Source organism: Pelecanus crispus, chromosome 1 (genome assembly GCF_030463565.1).
Source record: "Pelecanus crispus isolate bPelCri1 chromosome 1, bPelCri1.pri, whole genome shotgun sequence".
NCBI classification, from domain to species: Eukaryota; Metazoa; Chordata; class Aves; order Pelecaniformes; family Pelecanidae; genus Pelecanus; species Pelecanus crispus.
The window spans coordinates 71,358,442-71,379,679 of record NC_134643.1 but is presented as its reverse complement, the minus strand read 5'-3'; the positions used below and the strand labels follow the sequence as shown (position 1 = coordinate 71,379,679).

At 40.8% G+C, this 21,238-nt stretch overlaps 1 protein-coding gene across 4 annotated transcripts in view; it reads left to right on the top strand.

Moving 5' to 3' along the window:
• MICAL3 (microtubule associated monooxygenase, calponin and LIM domain containing 3) overlaps positions 1-21,238 on the top strand; it is a 108,388-nt gene that overhangs the window by 53,009 nt on the left and 34,141 nt on the right. For all 4 annotated transcript variants that reach the window (XM_075707672.1, XM_075707666.1, XM_075707657.1 and 1 more), the window contains 5 exons: positions 8,201-8,396; positions 13,190-13,443; positions 14,576-14,665; positions 17,795-17,932; positions 20,089-20,151. In XM_075707672.1, coding sequence (XP_075563787.1) covers positions 8,201-8,396; positions 13,190-13,443; positions 14,576-14,665; positions 17,795-17,932; positions 20,089-20,151 — 741 coding nt within the window. The remainder of the gene's footprint in view (positions 1-8,200; positions 8,397-13,189; positions 13,444-14,575; positions 14,666-17,794; positions 17,933-20,088; positions 20,152-21,238) is intronic.

Below are 21,238 nucleotides of genomic sequence, written 5' to 3'. Positions count from 1 at the left end.
CACTGATTTTTATTTCATGTGCTGTGTGCTATTGAATCAAGTAGTGGTACAGAACTTCTTTGTCAGCACTGGAAGTAGTGCTGGTTTTTTAATAACTCTCTGCTGGCTACTTCTGCATCGGAGGATATTTAGACAAAACACCTTTCTGTCTGTACAGCTTAATCTCTCCATTTCTGTTTAGGTCCCTGATTTGCTAGGAAGAATTGCTTGACTGACAGTTTGAGGACTGAGCTTTGACATGGTCGTAGAGGTGTCGGGCATGTTGGCTGCTCAGTGGCAAACCCCTTTTTCTTCTGGCAGGCTAGAAAAAGCTGCTGTTCTGCTCTGTCTGCTCTTTAGTTCCCTAGATCTTAAATGTCAGTTTAAGGACAGTGGTATTGATCCAAGTCCGACCTGCATAAGACAGTTTGCATATGTACAATTCCCATATCAAACTCGAAGAGCTTTGACTTAGTAGAGCATATCTTCTAGAAAACTCAGTTACTAAGTTACTAATTTATTGTTATGACTGATACATGTGCATTACAGAAGAATTTCAGTAGGGCCATCTTCAGGTTTGAGCTCACTTTGAATCCTGTGCATGGACACTCTGAATTTCTTTCTTATAAATAGACTCTGTTTTTCTTATCATACTGTCCTTTTTGAATTCAGGGCTTTTATATTGAGCAGAATGTGTTATGGATCAAACTGGAAACACAGACATCAGAAAATTCAAGATTTGATGGCTTCTCAATACAGCTCAATACAGAGTAATTCAGGCTCCCTGAGGGCTTGGGAATACCCTAGGATAGTTTGAGGCATTATATCAAAATAAGATTGACATTTGATGACTATTAAGCATTTACGTTCAAATAAATGCGTTCTTGTTTCTATTTGAGCTGGCATTATATTACCCCTTTTGGCTCTGAGGATGTGCTTATCAAAATTCAGGGGATCCTACCACGATGTGTGCAGTTCTGCAGTATGTGATGTGAGGCTGTGTCAACAAGCAGTGACAAGAATTCACCAGACCTGCTGGGCTCTTTCCAGTGGTTTCCTGGAGACATTTCTTAAAAGAGAAAATACATTTTAAAGGGTGGATGGATCTAGATTTAAAACCTTAAACTTCTTCCTAACCCTTAAAAAATCCATTCCATTTAACACTTCTGCAGGTCAGTTTAGAATTGCCATCTACATGTTTTATGTATCTCTTACTGTGCAGTACAAAAATTGTTCAGTGGCTAGATACTAATTTTGGAGAGGATTAAGAAAAGGATTTCTGTGTACGTCTCAGAAGAAATCAGTTGCAGTTATTTAAATGGAAAGTCTTGATTGACTTACTGTTTCAATACGTGCAGCATCCAACAACGGGCCTTGGTACTAAGATTTCCCTTTTTTGTACACACTGTGCTGAGCGGAGCAAGCATCTCATAGGAGGTGCCATTGCTCAACCTGCTCATGTAAACTGTGTAATCATTATGCTTGAAATCTGACATATTTTAGTCCCTTTCTTACTTCAAAGTGTTTTGTCTTGACTTAAGGTGAAGGTGAGGGTGAAGGGGCTGGAGTTGGGCATTCTGGATCCTGTTTCTGGCACTGCCACTAGTCTGTTGTGCAACTGCTTTGCTGGTATTTAATCTCTGTGTCTGGACATGTGCAATGCCTCTACAGTACTTACCTACTTCCAAAATAGGTTTGTTTTACTATGCTAATACTTGTAAAACATTTTGAGGCCCTTGGATGAGAAGTGGAGTTGGAATACAAAGAAGCAGTTAATGGAATTGAAGTGGTGAGGGTGAAACTTCTGGGAAAAAAATCAAACTGACATTAACACAGGTGAAAAATGAGAAGCCTAAAAATGCTGCTGGATCTTGTTTGCTGCCTTCTCTATAGCTCAGATATAATGTTTGCTGAACTGCAAGCACACTTCAGAAACCTTACCCTAGAAGTTATTTCTTAGTAATTAATGGCAACGGAATCTGAGGGCTTTCAGCATTTCTGACTCAGAGCGCACTTGCATCACTTTTAAACTCCCACAGAAAAGTTCCTATCTTCCATCTCTGTACTTTGTCATATGCAATATGCTGCTGTTTCTATAGCCGTTGTTTTATGTGGCATAGTTGTGTTCTCAAACAACTGTGTGCAGGTAGAAGTAATTGAAGAATTTGGAAAAGACGCATTAAAACAAACAGGTCCAGTGTTTCACGTTACCCTGAAAGCATAAGATTTGAGAAATCCAGAATGACAATTTTCCTGAGAAATGTATTAATTCCTTCCCCCTTTTGCATGTGTTTCACAGTAGACTCCTTTATTTGAATTTCTGTAACTCCCCAAGGCCACAGCTGATTCTGTGCAAAATACTGAACCCACACTTCACAAGAGATAACATTTAACTTAGCTTGCAATCTTAACAGATTTGACTAAGAAAAGGAAGTCTAGAGGTACTGCATGATTAATGAAAAGTAAATTCTAGTAAAATAAGGCAGGTAGTTTCCCTTTGGGAAAAATTCATTGTTCTCAGATTCCCAGTTTTCTCCTGCATCTTCAGGAAGTGTTATGTCAGGAAGTAACCTTGGAAGATCGGTGGATGAAAAGCTGGACATGAGCCAGCAATGTGTGTTTGCAGCCCAGAAAGCCAACTCTACCCTGGGCTGCATCAAAAGAAGTGTGGCCAGTGGGTCGAGGGAGGTACTTGTCCCTCCACGCTGCTCTGATGAGATCCCACATGGAGTACTGCATCCAGCTCTGGAGTCCTTGGCACAGAAAAGACATGGACCTGTTGGAGCGGGTCCAGAGGAGGGCCACAAAAATGATCAGAAGGATGGAACACCTCTCCTATGAGGAAAGGCTAAGAGTTGGAGTTGTTCAGCCTGGAGGAGAGAAGGCTCCAGGGAGATGTTATTGTGGCCTTCTAGTACTTAAAGAGGGCTCATAAGAAAGATGGGGACAGATTTTTTAGCAGGGCCTGTTGCAATAGGACAAGGGGTAATGGTTTTAAACTAAAAGAGGGTAGATTCAGAATAGGTAGTAGACATAAGGAAGTAATTTTTTACAATGAGGGTGGTGAAATGCTGGACCAGGTTGCCCAGAGAGGTGGTAGATGCCCCATCCCTGGAAACATTCAAGGTCAGGTTGGACGGGGCTCTGAGCAACCTGATCTAGCTGAAGATGTCCCTGCTCACTGCAGGGGGGGTGGGCTAGATGACCTCTAGAGGTCCCTTCCAACCCAAACTATTCTATGATTTCATCTAGCTCATGAGAATAATCTGTAGAGTTTTACCAAACAAGGTAGTACTGGGGGAAAATCGAGATTGGATCCTCTCTCAAGAGGAGCTTCTCAAGCCTTCCAGTAATTGCCAAAATTACTGGAATAAGACACATCCATGCAGGCAAGGAGCGGTTCAGTGTAGGAATGTTATCTCTGGTCATACGATTATCTTTACAGGAGGCAGGCTGTGTCAAGGTTGAGATAAAGGACACTGGCAGCTTTCATACAACAGCTAACCAGCCTGTCCTGTTAAGAAAAAGATTTCCCTTCAGACGATCTGTGTAATGTTTGTGGCCCACTGACTCCTCCAAAGTAAAGAATCAGATTTTAAAATGTGTCCTACTGTGGATGTTGTTTGTGGATTTTAACTGGTTGGTTGATTGCATGAGAAGCTGCTCTTGGCTTTCAGGTATCTCACATCTCTGGCTAGTAACATAGGTTTTCTTCTGGCAAGTACAGCCTCATCAGCCCCTTTTCTCTCAGTTGTGACTAGTTGCAGACTTCTGGCTCTGTGGGCCCAGATGCACGGACAAGGTAGAATGTCAGCTAATGGATGAGTGCACTCTGCAGCTCTCTCTGACCAGCGAGCCACAAAACAGTCTGGGGAATACAATGTAATAATTTGAGAGAAGCGCCTTTCTCCTCCAGAGGAACATTAGAGAATAAGCTTTAGCATCTACAAGAACTTCATTGGAATAGGCCTTGCACGTGCATATAACATAGAAGGAAATGAGGGTAGGAAAGCTTCAAATTTCCCTGTCCCTATTTATAGTTTCTTATTGTAGCTTCAAATTAATTGAACTTTATAACATAATGTGAACAAATTGTTCGTCATCTTATCACGTTAACAATACCTGTATCTCACACTTACTTTCATCCCTTAAGTAGGTTTGTGAACTGTAATGCTTTTCCTTCTGATAGTTGATGGCTTCGTGGTGCAGAAAGTTGGCTATCAGTAGCACTTCTCCTGTTTCACGTTCGGTAACAAGTTTGACAGTGGCTTTGCAGCTAGCCAGATAAGTCTTCATGGCACCTTTTAAAAACAAAACCAATAGACCAAGTAGACCAAATGGTCCATATAGACCAAATTCCTAGAAATCCCTTGCTGAAGCTGGTAATCAGTTGAGTTTCTGTATCATGTTTGCCGATGTAAAGCTGTTTTCTTTGCAAAGTGAAGTGAAGAGATATGACCAATCCTGCATCTCAAGTATCTGGATATATAAATTAATTAAAGAAAATGCTGGAAATGTCCTTCGTACTTCTTTGAGATTTTGAGGCATGGAGCACTTGTCAAGGTCACAGGACATCTTGGCTTGACCACATCCTTTTGCATTAAAGTTTAGGCAGATTTTCCATCGCTTCAGGTTTTTTAACACAGTTGCATTGAGTTACTTACTCCCACTTAGAGTTTGTGCTGTGATAGAATTGGTTTGATTCTCTGTGTACCAGTTAAACTGGGTCTTCATGATGAGAATGGTGATTATGATTTGTATTTCAAATAACATATCTAGAAGATCATATGTGTTCACAAAATGCATATAAACAGGTGTCAGCTTCATTTTCAGTCCTCTTTTACCTTAGAGTGATTGCCGCCAGTCTTTCTCCCCACCCCAGATATTGCAGCATTGAAACATCATCTTTTTTAAAAAAAAACAACTCCGTTAATTTCATTTAATTATATGGGAATAATTTTGTAGTTCTTTTGTTTGTTTGTTTTACTTTGAAAAGGCTGACAAAAACCCCTGAAGCCTGTTAGAAAACAAGAGGAGTGAAATAATGTCAGATGGATAAAAAGTGCTTGTTCTTTTTGTTGTCATCCTTTTTTTCTGCTTGTGGACTTTGCAGCTATGATGGGGTATGCATCAGAAGAGAAGAAGTTAAAACCAGTTTGTGAACAGATCTTTCTGTTGAAGTAGCTGAGCCTAGCTGATGGCTCTGTGTGTGTAAAGAGTTCCAAGTAGAAAAACTCTTGTTTTATGATGATTTAGTATATTCCTTCTTTGTTTTCCCTCACCTTGGTGTTCTTGCATTACCCAGAGTCCTTTGGTTTTTCACTGTCAGCCAGAAGTGGCAGAGCAATACTGCAGGTCAGTTCCCCTGTTACTGTGAACTCAGGGTTGGGGAATGTAACACAGATTACAAAAATAGATTTGGCTGAGGTGGTATCACCATCTAGAGAGAATGAAGTGAAATGTGAATCCCAGCTGAAAAGGCAGTCCAGTTCCATTAAACTCTGAAAATACTAACACAACATAAGGCTTAGCAGCAGGAAATGGTAGAGACCACAGTATCCCTGGAAATGAAAGGTAATGTTCCTCCCTGCCACCTAAGCAGGCTTCTGTGGTTTATACCATAAAGAAGCCCTGTAGATCCAGCCAAGGGCACAGCAGCCACTTGCCCACATCATAGAAGGGTTCAATAATGCTAAGGAGGAGAGAAAAACACTCCTGGCAGTTGTCTTTATGAGATTTTATCTTTCTGGAGAGGTGTTGGAAATAAATGCCACTAATTATGGCAAGGCCTATGTTATTTTGTGTGAAAGATTAAGATGGTACCGAGCGAGTAATTGCCCTGAAAAAAAGGCTGTTAGGAATAAACTGAGAAACTGCAAAGGATGGAGAAAGAAAACAAAACTGTCTTGGAGGTCAAAATGTTTGAGGGTAAAGTAAACGTTGCCAAAGCTCATGCTGGGTTAGACTTTGCAAAGGAAATGAAAGCAAACAGTTGTATTCCTTAAGCATATAAGTAAAAGCAAGGTAAGGGAAAGCAGAAGTGGGTCCACAGTGAAGATGAGGCTCACATAAAATGGGATTTTATGTATAATCAGGCAATCAAATGAATATTTGGTGTCCAGTTTCAGTGGGACAAAGGCATTGGACATGGGAGTAAAACAAGTCAGTGTGTAGCAAGATTTGGAAAATGGAAATTAACCCAATGAAGCTGGAAGCAAAATTAAGTATTGCTATACTGTAATGAGTGGAAATAAAATTTGACCAAATAGTATTTGTCTTTGAAGAGCGGAAGAATTGTACAATGAAATTGTGAGGTTTGTAGTAACAATCTGTGATTAAATCAAGCTATCCTGATGTACCTTGACTATCTAATTCAGGGTAATACCATGTGACCACTGGGTGACAGAAGTATGACCTGCAGCTAAACAATGAAAAAGAAAAGGGGGAAAAAAAAAAAAAAGAAAAAAGGTGATCTGAACAAGTACATATCAGTTAATCTAAACAGTAGATAAAACACCTTCTTTGAAGGAATAAGTAAAGACTGCAAGTGAAGTCTTTTGACCTTATGAAGGTAAGTGGTATAAAATATGACATGGATTCACCAAAGACTATGCCAGACTAGCTTGCCAGCTTTTATCGACGAAGTAACTGATTACCTCCATAAGGGACATGTAGTGCATTTGAACAGTCTGGACTTCAGTAAAGCACCTGAAGGCTGCCACGTGGAAATAATTATTTAAACTGGATAAAATGAGGGAGTAGTACATGAAGTGTCAAGTAGCTAAGTTGACTTAAATGGGAGATAGAGGTTTTATTGAAAAAGGAAATAATGGGGTTGGATGTCATCCACAGACTGTGGAGTTTCACAAAAAATGATCTGGGGGCTGATCTTTGTAATACTTTCACTAAGGTTACTGGCAAAAAAAGGAAAAAAGTCTGCTAATGAAATTCATTGCTGAGGCAACATTTCAAACCCTCATCAATGCAGAGGAGGATAGGCATGTCATACACTGAGAACTGCACAATGTTGCAGACTGTAATATTAAAAATAGAAATGTAATAGTAGAAAGTACCAGGTCATGCACTAAGAAAGTGTTGAGAATTTTGGCTACCAACAAGGTGCTTATCAGTTGAAAGCAGAGAAGGAGAAAGATCTGAATATCAGTCAATAAATAAAAGCCACCGGTATTACATGGCATATAAATAGGCATGTGTGTTCTCAGCGTGTATCAGATGAGAGATTTCTGGCAGGGTTGTATGTTACGCTGATAAGGCCTCATCTGGAAAGCTGTGTTCAATTCTAATCACGCAGGTTCTGGAAAGATTAATCCAAACTGGGACAGGTGCAGAGACCTGGGGGATGATCAGCACACTGAAGAGCTTATCTCATGAGAAGAAGGCTTGGCTTGTTTAGCAAAGCAAAACAGAAGCTAGGGAAGATTGGGCTCTGTAAATAATAAGCTGGTAAGGGTAAACAGTGGCATGGTATTTAAGCTATAATACTAGAATTTCAAAAGGAAATGGATGAATGTCGGTTAGAATTTAATTTACTGAGTGCCACAGTGAATGAAGCTCCTGTGTAATTTTCTCCAACTGCCTGGTTCACATGTCCTTGCAATTTTCTGGGATTCATGGGATCTCACCCAGATTTTTCCCTGTGGTTCATTTCATCACAAACTGATTAAAAAGCAAATTAATTCAAGTCTATAAAAAGTTTTAAAACTTGCTCCAGGTGGACCTTTTTCATTCCCTTCCTTCCCCATCTTTAAGTAGTAGTAATATTTTTTTGCTCCCTGACTCTGTAGACCTACCATGACTGGTAACAATTTTAACATTATGCAGCAGGGTTGCCCCATAGCATTCCTACTTTCGTCTCACAGAATATATGCAGTCTGTGGTCAGGCCTTCCCCAATACTTACTACACAGGCTTCATTGCAGCTCTAGTTTTTGCGGCTAAAATGTCCTTATTTCCTCTTTCAACTAGGACATTTAACATTGTTTTTAGCATCTATTAGCTAAAAGCACTAAGATTCCCTTTTGCAGTCTGGCTCCCCAGCAGGTTCTGCCTGTAGTGGCGAACAGGATAATGACATAAGGTATTCTCTCGCTTTATTTACCTCCCTCTGCCTCATGCCCTGTTTCTCCCAGTTGCTCCATTTCCTTAAAAAATTATAGTTCTGACTGTTGCATTTATTGTTTATTCACTGGCTTATTCTTTAGGTTCTAACGTAAATGGGCTGGAAGAGCCCAGCCTTGCTAAGCGGCTGCGTGGCACACCTGAACGGATTGAGCTGGAGAACTACCGACTGTCACTGCAGCGGGAAGAAGAACTGGAAGAAGTTCCTGAAGAGACACTAGCAGAGCATAACCTGAGCAGTGTGTTGGACAAAGGAACAGAAGAGGATGTGGCCAGCAGGTTAGCACACATTGTCCGTAAGCTTTCTTATACTCATCCCAACAGACTTCTGCCTGCTTTGCCCTTAGCTTTTTTTAACTTATTGTTTACCAGGTTGCCCTTTCTAAAATTGTTGAAAATGTTCTGCATATGTACACAGGTATTTTATCTTGTATCTTCTGTTTTTCTAAATAGCTTACTATTTAGAAGACACCTTAGTACGTAATACCATGAAATTCAGTCCTAAGTTGGAAGGCATTTTTCTAATTTTTTTTTTTTAATTGTATCAAAGACAAATTAATCTTTTGAGCGAACAACATGGATTCAAATGGGAAGGGGTTCCAAAGTTAACTTATCTTCTATACTTTTTGCGTTACAATTCAAAACCACTTTTAGTTTAAAGATTCAGCCTTGACACACATGTAATCCTGACTGAATGCTGATGCAATGCCTGAGAGATATTAATTTGAAGTAATAGTTATGGCTGTTGAAAAACACATTGTAGCTTCACAAATTTCCCTTTATCTATAAAATGATGTATAAGCATACCAGGATTCAAATATATGCAGGTAGAGCTACTGGAAATAGTTGTTGCAAGAATCACTGAGAGAAAATACTTGATGAAGAATGCTTGTGAACTTTACAGTCAATCACACCATTTTTGCAGAGTCTCGATCTCTTAAGATGGTTTCTAATTATCTACTTTTCTTTGTAGCAATAACAACCCTTACCTTTTCAGCTCTCAGTCTGTCCAGTAGTCTTCTTGAAACAGACTCAGAAAATGCTGTTCCTGGTTTCCTGAGACTTGGATCCTACAAACATATTCTGTGTATGCGTTACCTACAGGTATAGGGCTGTATGAGAAATTCCTTACTACATCTATACATGTGAAATTGAATTGGATTGGTGTGGTGAAGAATGCAGGAATAAAAATGTTCAGTAAAATGTTTACAGGATTAAAATAGTACAGCATCTGTCATTTATTTGTCTGATAAGTTTAAAAATGCAGCATCTGGGAATGAGAAACTCCTAGTAGTGTGAACTCAGCCTTGACAGGGAGTGTGTACATGTGGACTCATGTCACGTGTGGCTTTCATGTAAGTGCCTGGCAATTGCTAATATCTTGTACAGCTGTTTTGCCTGAAACCTAAATAATACTTTTTGATTAATTTCTTAATATATTACTTTCTGTAGAAGATACTATTTTGACATTTTACGTAAGTGAGATCTTACCTAGTACTCTGATTGAATAATCACGGGACTGTTTGTGGGAGATGCAAACTCTGTTTGCTTCATTCATCCTTCCTTTAGCTCCCTGCTCAGGCCTAGGAATTATATCAATTGTAACAATATAGGCATTAATGATATTGAGGGTTTTTTAGTCCTTTATGTTTCTACCTCTAAAACAAAATTTACTAGTATGGAGTATTATTATTGGTCTTGATTTCAGTGAATCAGGACACAGTAGGCCCACTCAGTAAATGGCAGAAGACTTCCAAAGGAGGAGAAGAGTTGGTTAAAAAAAGTGGAGTTTTGGCATTTTGGCATGAAGCTGTTGGTCATCTCCAAGAGGTGTTTTGCAAGATTGTGGAGACTGAGGGCAGTACACTATTAGGTTAGCAAGTTTGATTTCCTCTTCTAGGGTGCTACACTTAGCTCCCTTTGTCCTACATACTTCCCTTAACCTGTATTAAAGTGACTATTTCTGTCTGTAATAGACTGAGTTGTGTAATTTTGCACGTGAAAAGCAGTGTTTAGTGGGCAGCTCACACTCTGTGATACAGAGGAAAGAGAAAATACATCAAATTCCTGGTCAGTTTGACATGAAAAAATTTCTGTCCCCAATCCAAATATGGCAAGCAATTTACTCAGAACATTGATGAGGCTGTGCAGGCCATACATCAGAGAGAGAATTTTCTAGATGATGTAGGTATCGGCTATGACATGTCACAGAAAGCCCCCCCAAAAAAAGGGAAAAAAGTCTGACCACTTTTTCAGCAGCAAAGAAAAAGAGTTTGACTCCTGCAACAAGCCAACCAAAGCCCTGATTTGATCATCTTCACTGTCTTGGTGCAGTGCCGCAGGGTTAGGAGCAGGCGGAGGAGATGGGGAACTTTTTGTTCCCTCCATGTCTTATGGAGCAATGGATTGGGCTTCAAGGTTCAGTGAGGTGTTAACTAAATCAAGCAGAGACCGTGCATTTTGGTGCACAGCTTCCCATCACGCACACACTTAGGAGCATGCATGGTGTGGAGAAAATTTACAGAAAACAGTATTCAAAGTATTTTTTTTTCAAAAAAGAGTTAATCTTTTTTAAGCTTCAACAACAACAAAAAAAATCATTTAAGCAACCAAACCCTGACTACACAGCTTTTGAGGGGTGGAAAACCCTTTAGAAGCCTTATTCATCCCCTTTAGCTTCCACTAACTCCCAGTGTGTCATCTGCAGTTCTGGTATAATACCCTGTGGCCTTTCGAAGGAGCGTCATATGGCAGCTTGTGCTGTATGGGTTTGTACAGCAAGGGAAGAGAAGAGCTTCATTTCCACAGTTTAGCTTTTGGTTCCTCTCCTCAGCACTAAATTTGTGTAGGTACACCTTTTTAATGACATATTAAACTGCTTATACAAATTCTATAAAGCAACTTACTTTGGTCTTTGATCTCTGCTTTATAAAAAAAAGTTGCAGCTGTTGAATTAATTTCTGTGGCACAGAGTTGCCATTCTGAAAGGAATGGCCACTATACCAGGCCATCTCACTGCCATCTTTCAGCTTCTTGTTTCTCCGTAATCAAAGGTCAAACAAAAACCAAGTTATAAATAAAAGCCAAAGAAGGTAAAGTGAGCTATGCGGTAAAGAATTTATGTCGTCAATATTATATGCGATAAGCCGGCTGGTTGAAGAGCAGCAGCTCATCCCATTCAGCAGTCATGGCAACAGTTTGAGCAGCAGTAAACCTTATTGACAGCACATAAAAACCCCAGCATGCAGCACCTGTCAGGTTTATTTCCATACCAAAGGGTGGGAAAGTTAATCAGGGAGGAGGGGAACATCACTTTTTTTCTCTGTGACAATATCTGCATAAAGCCTTTGGAATATGCTTTGGTCTCCTGGAACATGCACCGAGTCCATGGCATGCAACAGTGTTTGTATTCAGTATTTAGCATGTGAAAACCAGGCAACCTGTTAAAAATAAGTATTCAGTTTATGCTGTGAAAAAGTGGCTTGTGATTTGAGCAAAATAATGTTATATCTATGCAGAACAGTGAGGAGAATTTACAAGCTTATAGACAGAAGTATGTGACAATCAGGGCATGAAAAAAGTGGTGTTTTCCTTATTAGCTTTGCTATCAAAAATAGTCTCTCGGACAAGTAGATGAATAAAATTATGTAAATATGATATGTTCATGTAGTGTTAGACTAATTTGAAGTTCTGTACCTGAATATGTTAATCTGCAATATAAGAGAAAGAGTGCTGCCATATATCACTTCTTTTGGAAACTGCCAGTTTGTCACATACTGTAATAAAACCTGTGTGTGGGAAACAGAATTACAACAACTGTACAAGTTATATGTTGTAGACCTACATGAAATTTAAACTTCATTATTTTCAACTTGTCGGATTTCCCTCTTGTCTATATGGAATGGGTTCTGCGACAGGCGGTTAACTACAGTGATAGCTCTCATAAGGAAGCAGCAGAAGTAGAATACTGTTCTCAGATGATTCACCCAAACTTTAACCATTCACAAACAGTCTTCTCCTTCAATCCAGATGAATTTGGGCCATTTAAGATTTATATGGGAAGCACCCAACTGTTGCTCTAATAAATGCAGTTCTTTTATGACAATGATCTATTAAGGAAAAACAAAGGAAGAGGACCTTTTCACCCTGCATATATGTTCTCTGAATGTGCTGTAGTTCAGATTGATTTTCCAGTGACAAATGCAACCATCTTTCTTCCCGGTACCTCTAGGTAGTCCAGTGTGTAAGAGTGAGCTAGATTAAATGTCATTGTATAGGCAATTACATTTCTTGCCCCTGCTGTTTATACTGAGGAACTGTTAGAATTAAACGAGATGTCAACTAAAAAGCACTAATGATTTATTGTTTTGCATGGTTTAGACTTTGCTGGAAGAATAATAAGCTCATTATTGTAATTATCCTTGCACTGCTTCTTACAGTTTCTTACCACTATGTACACTGTGTACTTAATTGGATACATTATAGTTCTGTCTGTGATGTAGAATAGTGAGGAATTTTGCATTTTTTTTTCTCCAGCTCTCCTTAGCTCACATGCTTTGTGCTTTGGCCTGATAGTTGCATTGTGTATTCTTTCTACTCCCAAAGCCATCTGTAGTTCACCCCAGCAAGTGCCAAAAACATCTTAGCTATCCAAAATGCTAGGAGTAGCTGCCATTATCAAAAGATGTGACCTTCTACATTCTGACACTACTAAGAATTCTTGCACGGATTTATCCAAAGCAATGTGATACGAAGAAAGCAGTTTCTTTCTGCTGTATTCAACTGTCACGAACTGTGACAATTAATGCCGCACAAATATTTAGACTTGGCTTCACAGGCACTTTTCTGCTGCTTCACCTTCTTTAAAAGAAGCAGGGCAAGGACCATACTGCAGCCCACACATGATGCTGTCACTAAAATGCCTATGAAATATTGAAAGCAGAAAATTAGTATTATGGTTTCCGTCATACGTTTTGGGCTTGTATGTATTGAAACAACTTGTCAGTGATCTAAGACTGATCTAGGAAACATTAACTAGTTGTTTCTTTATCTTTTTTCCTAAACCCTTACAGTAGTTCAGAGTCTGAGATGGAGGAGGAAGATGAGGAGGAAGATGAAGAACTACTGCTGCCTCAACAACCCCCTTCAGACTTGGGTGGTGTGCCGTGGAAAGAAGCTGTGCGTATCCATGCCCTCCTGAAGGGAAAGAGTGAAGAAGAGATTGAGGCTGAGGAAAATCATGAGATTGAGGACAAAGAAGACGAGGAGGAGGAGGAAGAGGAGGAGGAGGAAGATGAAGAGGAGGAAGAGGAGGAGTCGAGCGAAGGTTAGACTATTTGTCCTTCCTTTCTGCTAGACAGCAGGGAAAACTGAGTTGAGTATTTGCCATGAAGAATGAGAAAGATTTGCCTTGGAAAACTTTTCTTTCTTTCACTTCTTTATTGCTTTGATTTTTGAGGGAGTTATTATCAAGGAAAGTTTTAGTTGGATCGTTCTGGATACAGAAGGTCGTTGCCCACAGGGCAGTTACAGCACTAGTACCAACACAGTATGCTTCCCATACACGATGCCAACATGTGCAATTCACAGCTTTGTGACACTGTATTGTTTTATTGGGGTTTTATTATGATTAGTATTATTGGAAGTTGGATTTGAATGTGCCCTTTGTTGTTTGGCAGCAAGAGCTGGAAGCATTGTGGAGGCAGAGTTTTCAGTTTTGCAGAGTGCCTCACTAAGGGGTGGTGCCATGTAACTGTCATCAGGGCATCCCAGAAGCAGCTGCTTGTAGCTCTCCTTAGTTAAAAGATGGCCTTGAGAAATCAGGGAGTTCAGGTGGTTCCCATTTTAGCTCTGAGGGATTTCTGTGGAAAATCTTAGGGAAAGACTCCTTCCCTTGTGTTTGTCTCAGTTATCAAAATGCAAAGTTTGTGCTAAGAATAGACATGTTTCCAGTGTTTCAGTACCATGCCAAATTTCTCGCTGATCTTGTCTTTGTCTTTGTACTCACATTTCCTTTTTGTGAAGGCTAGTAGACTCCAAAGAGCTTCTTCGCAAAGGTCTTTGGCTGCCTAGTGCGAGCAGAGGTCCATTTTTTTGAGTCTTAGTGGCAGTTTTGTTGATGAGCTCAGCAGGCTGCTTGGCTACTTTTTCAACATAGGAGCTGTACCTCCATAACTGAAGTCTGTGGAAGTCAAGACTGCTTTTTAAGTACGGTAACATGCATGTTGTGCGTTTAGTCTGCTAAACCATGGTGTTCTTGGACGGACATTGTTTCATTTGAGCAATTTTCCTGTCAGACACTTTGAATACAGTTGGGAGTATGGGGAGTTGCCGGATTTCCAGACAGTCTCTCTTTCTGATTCTGTCCTTTCTCTTTCTCTCTTTCTCTCTCTCCATCGCTTGTGTGTGTACACGCGTGTCTGGTGTTATATATGGATGTGTGGTTCCCTCTGCTGTAGAGGGGGAGTATTGCCCTTGGGAGAGAGAGCTGCAGCAAGGCCTCTGGCTTCAACGTCTCTCAAATGAAGAGGACACGGGTACATTTAAAGGTACCCGTATACCATCTCCACTTCCATTTCCCCGAAGGAGGGGGGAATGTTTTAAAGAGCAGGTCCCACATGAGAAGTTTCTGTGTTTTGTTTAATTGTTTTACCAGCTCCCTAAAAACTGATTCAGTAGCTGTTGTTATTTTCATCTCCTGGTCCAAGTGCCATATATCACGTCTGACATTGTCACTGGTTTTAGGAAAAAGATAAAGCTGCCAAGTCCCTCGGGATGTCTAGAAAGCTTGGACAATTTGCTACCGTAGTCTACCTGAACAGTGACCCTCACATATTTAGGAGTTTGAGATTTGTTCCATACACAAAGACCAATTGCACCTGTGCAATGTCAGACACGTATGTCAGACACATGGGACACATCAGAAGTACTGCCTTTAGATTGCCTGTGTCAGCAAACTTGCATTTTTTGTTGTTGTCCTTCGTGAGTGTGTGTCTGTGGGGAGAGTCTGTGGGGGAAGCTAATCAAGCTGTGGCGATCCCTCAAGATTTTTCAAACAGTCATATAATGGGCATAAAATTAATCTGACATTCCAATCTAACTGGTTGTGTTATTTTCCATGATACACTCTCTTGCAGCTTATTTCTGATAGTTGGTTTTTTTGAAGCACTTGGTCCTAATAGCTTGTTAATCCTTTATTCCCTCAATGTGGTTCATTAGAGCCATACATAAGAGGAAAATCCAAGTGCCTTCCAGCAGGTAAGAGGGCGTATGCGGTTGTCAGACTGCATATTTTGCAGCTTATGGTTGTAACAATTGTAGCTTAGCTTCTGCCTTTTTTTTTTATTAAAAAAAGGAAGAAGTGTTACAATTTTTTCCAATTTAACTTTTCTGATGATAAGAATGAGAAGTATTAGTAAGATGGCAGAAGAGCATAACTGAAGAAGTTCCCCCTGTTGCAGTTGCTAGTGGGCTTTAGACCTGGCTCCTAAGCAGTGGATTTGCGGGTGGCTTCTCATTCCATTAAAAGTTCAACATTGATACCGCCTGCTTCATATAAAGTGCTGGTAGGTGCTATGGTGGAACTGGAGGGGAAAGCTACCTTTCCAAATGTAAGTGCAATTAATGTCCAGCTTCCTGCAAAGCTTGGCAGGCAGCCTCAAGGGAAGGCTACAGCAGGTGTTGTTTGAAATTCTCAAGCATTTAGACCTCAAGGGAACATTACGTTTGCCTGTTAGCCAAGCAGCAGTCCTTCAGGGCTGGCTGTGCTGCTAGTTATTTACTGGAAGGGTGAGAAGGACCTGTGTCCTAATCAGGCCAGGCTCAGGCCTCTGTCTAGAGGCTTGTGGAGTTAACTGAAGGTGTGTATGTTACACTGGTCTAAATCCCAGATAAATCCATTTTAAAACATGCAGATCACGTGGGACCTGCTCTTTCCGAGCCTTGTTGAGTGACTATATACTTCTCAGCCATTGCTGGCAAACCTAAACCTTTTAACACAGAATTTTGTGTGGCGATGCAAATGCTAACTCTACTCATCTTGGGGCCTGCATGTGAGTGCTTTGGTACAGAGTGAGAAAAGCCCTGGTTCCTGTCCCTGCAGGATGTCCAGTAGCTCTGGTAGACCATGTGGTTGTGCTAATTGATACGAAAACTCTCTGATGAGGCAACAGAGACATGAAACTGGTAAATACTTGGCTAAATTGTGAATCCCGCTCTGCATTTGAGTTTGTGCGTCTGAACCCGTTTCCCCTTTAACAACCAGCTGGTGATTCTGTCCTTCCTGCAGTTCCTTCTGCCTGTTTCTCCAGCAGTTTTAATGCCAAATCGCACACATAGTCATTCCTGAAACGGAAGTCCCAAACACTTTGTCACATCTGGGGAAAATGTGGCCGGGAGAGAGGAACTTCGTTAAAATGAGACAGCAGGAAATAATGAGTGCAACCTCTAAATGCTGCTAACGTTTCTTGTTTCCTTCAAATACTAGTGCACCATATGAAAATCTAACTGCTTTTGAGGTTCTAAACTGCTGAAGCAGTGTTTTGCCCTACTCAGTGGTAATGCAGCTGTTGTGAAAATTGACTTCCTACTTTGTAAAGTAAGTGGGCATTTTCTTTTCAGGATGAGTCATTTGCTTTTGAAGACCACTCCTGCAGATGCTAAGCACCTGTTCCCTGTAGAATGAGTTATTTTACTATGGGTAAATAAAACCTGAGCTATAGTTCCATAGCAGATAACAATAGAGACAGGGTGTGTGAATATAATTAATACCTCAGGGTAGATGCTCCCAAGGTGGATATTCTGCAGCAGTTAAACAAGTTGCTTATCAGTTGTTTTAGGTGCCCGTTGTTCCCTTTGACACTCCATAAGTAGCTGAGCTTTGTGTAGGCAGGTAATTGAGGAGTAATGCAATTTCTTTTGAACAAATTCATTTGTGAGACAGTCCCTTCTGGGGAGGTGGGGGGGACTGTTAAATCATAATGAAAATGCTGTTATTCTTCAGAAAAAAATTCTACCCTTTGAACAAGTCAGTACAAAAGAGCAGGAGTAAACAAAGTAGTGTTTTAAGTGCTAAAGTAAGCCTGCGCCCATGTGTGCATACGCACATACACACACGTGAAACATCATGTAATTTAATTCACAAAGAAATGTGTACCCAGCATAGAAAGGACTGCTTAACCAAATAGTAGGGAATGAAAGACCTTTTGTTTTGGTGCATCAAACTACAATGCAGATTGTCCCTTGCCTTTAACAGCAAGATGTCTTTGGCAATAGTCATAATGAATAGGCTGAAGGAGCTGGAATTTTCTGCTAAAATGGTATTTACGTACCACATACTGTTGGACACCCAGAGAATGTTTTTCATTTCAGCGAAGCTGCTTGCAATAGAGGTCATCTACAATGATGTTTTTAAGAGCATCTCTCTGCCTTTGAGATGGCATTATTCAGCTTTGATGGGAAGTATGAGGAGCGCTGTATTGGTGTATGCGTGCACACACAATGCTGAGCTTTTTCTGTCTGTCTTGCAAACTGATCTTAGCCAGTAATATTTTCTTTTCTTCTTTTCTTATTTCCTTTCCTATGATGTGTTACCTTTCCTTTCCGCTGTTGTCCTATCTTTTCCTCCCTGTCCTTCATGTACCCTGCCTACAACCTGGTATGCCATGCCCTCCTGCTAGCTGGAAACCTTAGACTGCAGCAGATTGTAAATCCGGTTGATCCTCTGGAGATCCTGGCAGATGTGCACTGGACACACATCCGTGAAAAAGAGGAGGAGGAAAAAATGGTCCCAACCTCAAAGTCCTCCACCTCCAGAGGTAATCTCCCCCAAGCCCTACACCGTCAGTTCCTGGATCACAGTTGTAGCTGTTTAACTCTGTTGCTTCTGCGCCCTTCAAGAGCCATGTACTTCAGCAGGAGCAGCAGTGATTGAAAGGCACTACTTTCAAATTACACTGAAATTGCACTTGGTTAAACAATTTGCTTTTCAGGTCAGTGTCTACTTAAAATGACTGCTTTCTCAGCTTCGTGGTGGTGTGTCATCTTCTGATCTGTTTGTCTGCCTGCTTTGACTCCACAGCATTTTTCCTCAGTACACATATGATTTGATAGTGCTGGCAATCAGCCCTCAGTAACGGACTTTAGGGACAGTAATTAGAAGCTGTCGTGCTTTTTGTGGCAGTGAGGACTCTACTCTCATAGTTGAAGGGCTATGTTGTGTAGGTACGACAGCAAAGATTGAACAGGGTCAGCTTCTGTATTGAGCACATTTCTCTGCTGCTGCTTTCCAAAGTAGGTAACTGCATCTGGTATTAGTAGGGAATGATGGGGTTCAAAGGGCTTGCAAATCTGATCAATGGTGATTTTCACTCCCTGCGTTTAATATTTGGCAGTATATCTATTTTTTAAAGTGATATGTGACCTTTGTGAGTTGCCAGTTGCTTAAAGGAAAACTTTGGAGGGGGAAAATGCCAATAGTCTATCTCTCTTGTAAGCACTTTCCAGCAGTCCTTGCTGACCTTATTCTAGACTATATTACATCATACAGGTAAGTATGTCATAGGTGCTTTACCTATGCAGAAGCCTAAGCTTATTGAATGTTAACCATGCAGTTGATGAGCAGTGGTCTTCTCTCAGAGTCTGTAACCATTGTGCTAGAATTGTAGAGGGAGTAAGTATGCAGTGGGAAGGGGTGTCTTTTACAGCAAATGTGAAATTAAGTTAATGACTGATGTCTATTAAAAAAGCCTAGGGCTTTACCTCATGTTGCCTGATCATATTCCATTCCAGACAATTATCTTTTCCTTGTAGTTATAGACGTTTGGGGCTTTTTTTTAATCCTGGTCCAACTTGATACACAGTTCCAGATCAGTTTGGCTACACTTATAATTGCAGTTTGTAGAAAGCACTGGGGTTTTCTGATGTGAAATCTGCTCCCTACAAATAAGAGATGGGTCTTTCCTTCCCACTGCAACCACAGAAATAGGCTGTATTCAACTGTCTGTAACATTCAGTATTTCTAGATTAGTTGCTTAATGTTTAAAAACACTAAGTGAAAAATTTTAACACAGTTTCTTAAGCTTACTACGATTAAGGTTACTTTAGCTTCTGCTTGAGGGTCTATACCAAATTTTTCTTTTAATTTGTATTTTATAATTCCTACTTTTCCATAGTGTATTGGTACAGCTGCCAGCAAAAGACGATCCTTCCAAAATTGATTTTGTGGTCTTTCCAACTTCCTTTGGGAAAGAAGGCAGTATTTCCTTTCCTTCCCCTAAAACTGGGGCAAACTAGGACAATCCTGATCAATAGATTAGCTGCTTCAATTACTTTGTCATACAGTACAGATGGGTGCAGGCATATCAGCAGTTTGTTTTTTAAAGGGCTGTTGCCAATAAGTACTGGTGGATACGCTGTAAGTTTTCAACCTGAGTTCAACAGACAAATTTGTTCCTGGCTGAGCTGTATTCTGTGATATGAGGTGTTTCGAGGGTCCATCAAAATAGCAGCAGTGATAAGGTTTGATGTGAAAGCCTGGGATAGCATGACAGTACACGGAAGCCCTTCTCATTATGTTTTGGGCGCTCTTGTCTGCTGACATTCACACCCGGGCAGTGCAGGTTCTGGGATGCCTGTTATGACCGCCTGTCTCTCGTTGCTCAGCTCTTTCATCTCTTAGTTTCCCTCCTCTGTAGAGTTTCAAGTGGAGCACAACAGCTGGTCAGGTGCGGTGTTTTTCTCACTGTGCAGTCCGTATTTCCTCTAACATTACAGATCCTAAAGGAAGATTAGGACCCTGACATTTGTATGTTACCTCAATTTAAATCCCAAGCCTGGAGTCGGTTGTTTAACATCTCATAGGTTTTATTCCTGTATTTGCTACTGAAAAATTTCCCTTTGTCACTCCTCTGTTTTAGACGCTTACTGATGGTCTAATTTTGATTTCTTACAATTTATTGTTTTTTAAATTCAGCATCCGACCTTCCCTCCGTACGCCATGAGGCGGTACAGGCGTGGCTGGAGACGGTCCCTGGAGGTAGTTTGGTGATGTTCTATGTATTCCAATGCACAATAACCCTGCCCGTCTCTTCTCCATGCCTTCAGCAGCTGAGCTGGTACTTTAACCCTGGAACTTACAGCCCTGTCGCTACTGCATGACTGGACGTGGAGGGAGGGAGGAAGGGGGAGTGTGCATGCACGCCTTGCTCAGATAGTCCATTCTTGCATGAACTCGACATTTGTTGTAACCCTCCTGAAGGCAGGCTAAACAGAGAGGTTATCTTGGATGTAATAGAGTAGAAGGAGGAGTCTAGTTGAGTGCTTCGATCTGCTTTGTAAACTGAAGACTGGACCAGTTATTCTTCCCCTAGGTCCTTAACTAAAAGAACATGGGGCTTTCTTGCAGTTGAAAGATTAAGTGACGGAGTGCTTAAAGCAATTGCAGTTCTCTGTAGCAACTGCAAACTCTAGTTATCTGGTGAAGAAAACAAGAATAAGGTTGAAGCTGGGATCTTTAGGAATAGCAATGGCTGTTGTGTCTCCTTTGACTTGGAATTCATGTTATTTAGGAAAGCCTCAGGGCAGTTGAAGGATGGTAGAGCTCAGCTGCTTTTTTTATGTGGTCCTCTAAGCTCTGTTACAAACCCGATGAGCATGAAGATTCTGGGAATAGAATAAGGGAGTAAATTTGTGTAAAGCAGTGAAGGTATCTAAATCAGTGGAACAGCAGTAGTTTGTGGCTAGGTAGTTGATCTACAGCTAAGTTGCTTTGGCATATCCGAATAGCTAGCTTGCCTATAAAACTTTGCTTCTGCTGCTGCTTTGGCAAGGCAGCAGTGTTACACAATGTCTCCCCACGATGCAGTCTGCTCACGGCTGCTAGCTGATATGAACCAAGTGCTGATCCCAGTTTCTGGCTGCCGTAGTGTGTAGCTTCTGAGTTATTGTGTGACAGCTTTTGGCCTCTTGCTCCTTATCCTAACTGCATATACGTATATGCACAGTATATGTATAACTAGCCACCTGCAAGCTCATGTCCTTCAAAATGGGATCCACCCTTGCACCAAGTTGTCACTTATCTATGCATCTGTAATCTTCTGTTGAGTTTTGCGTACCAACCTATC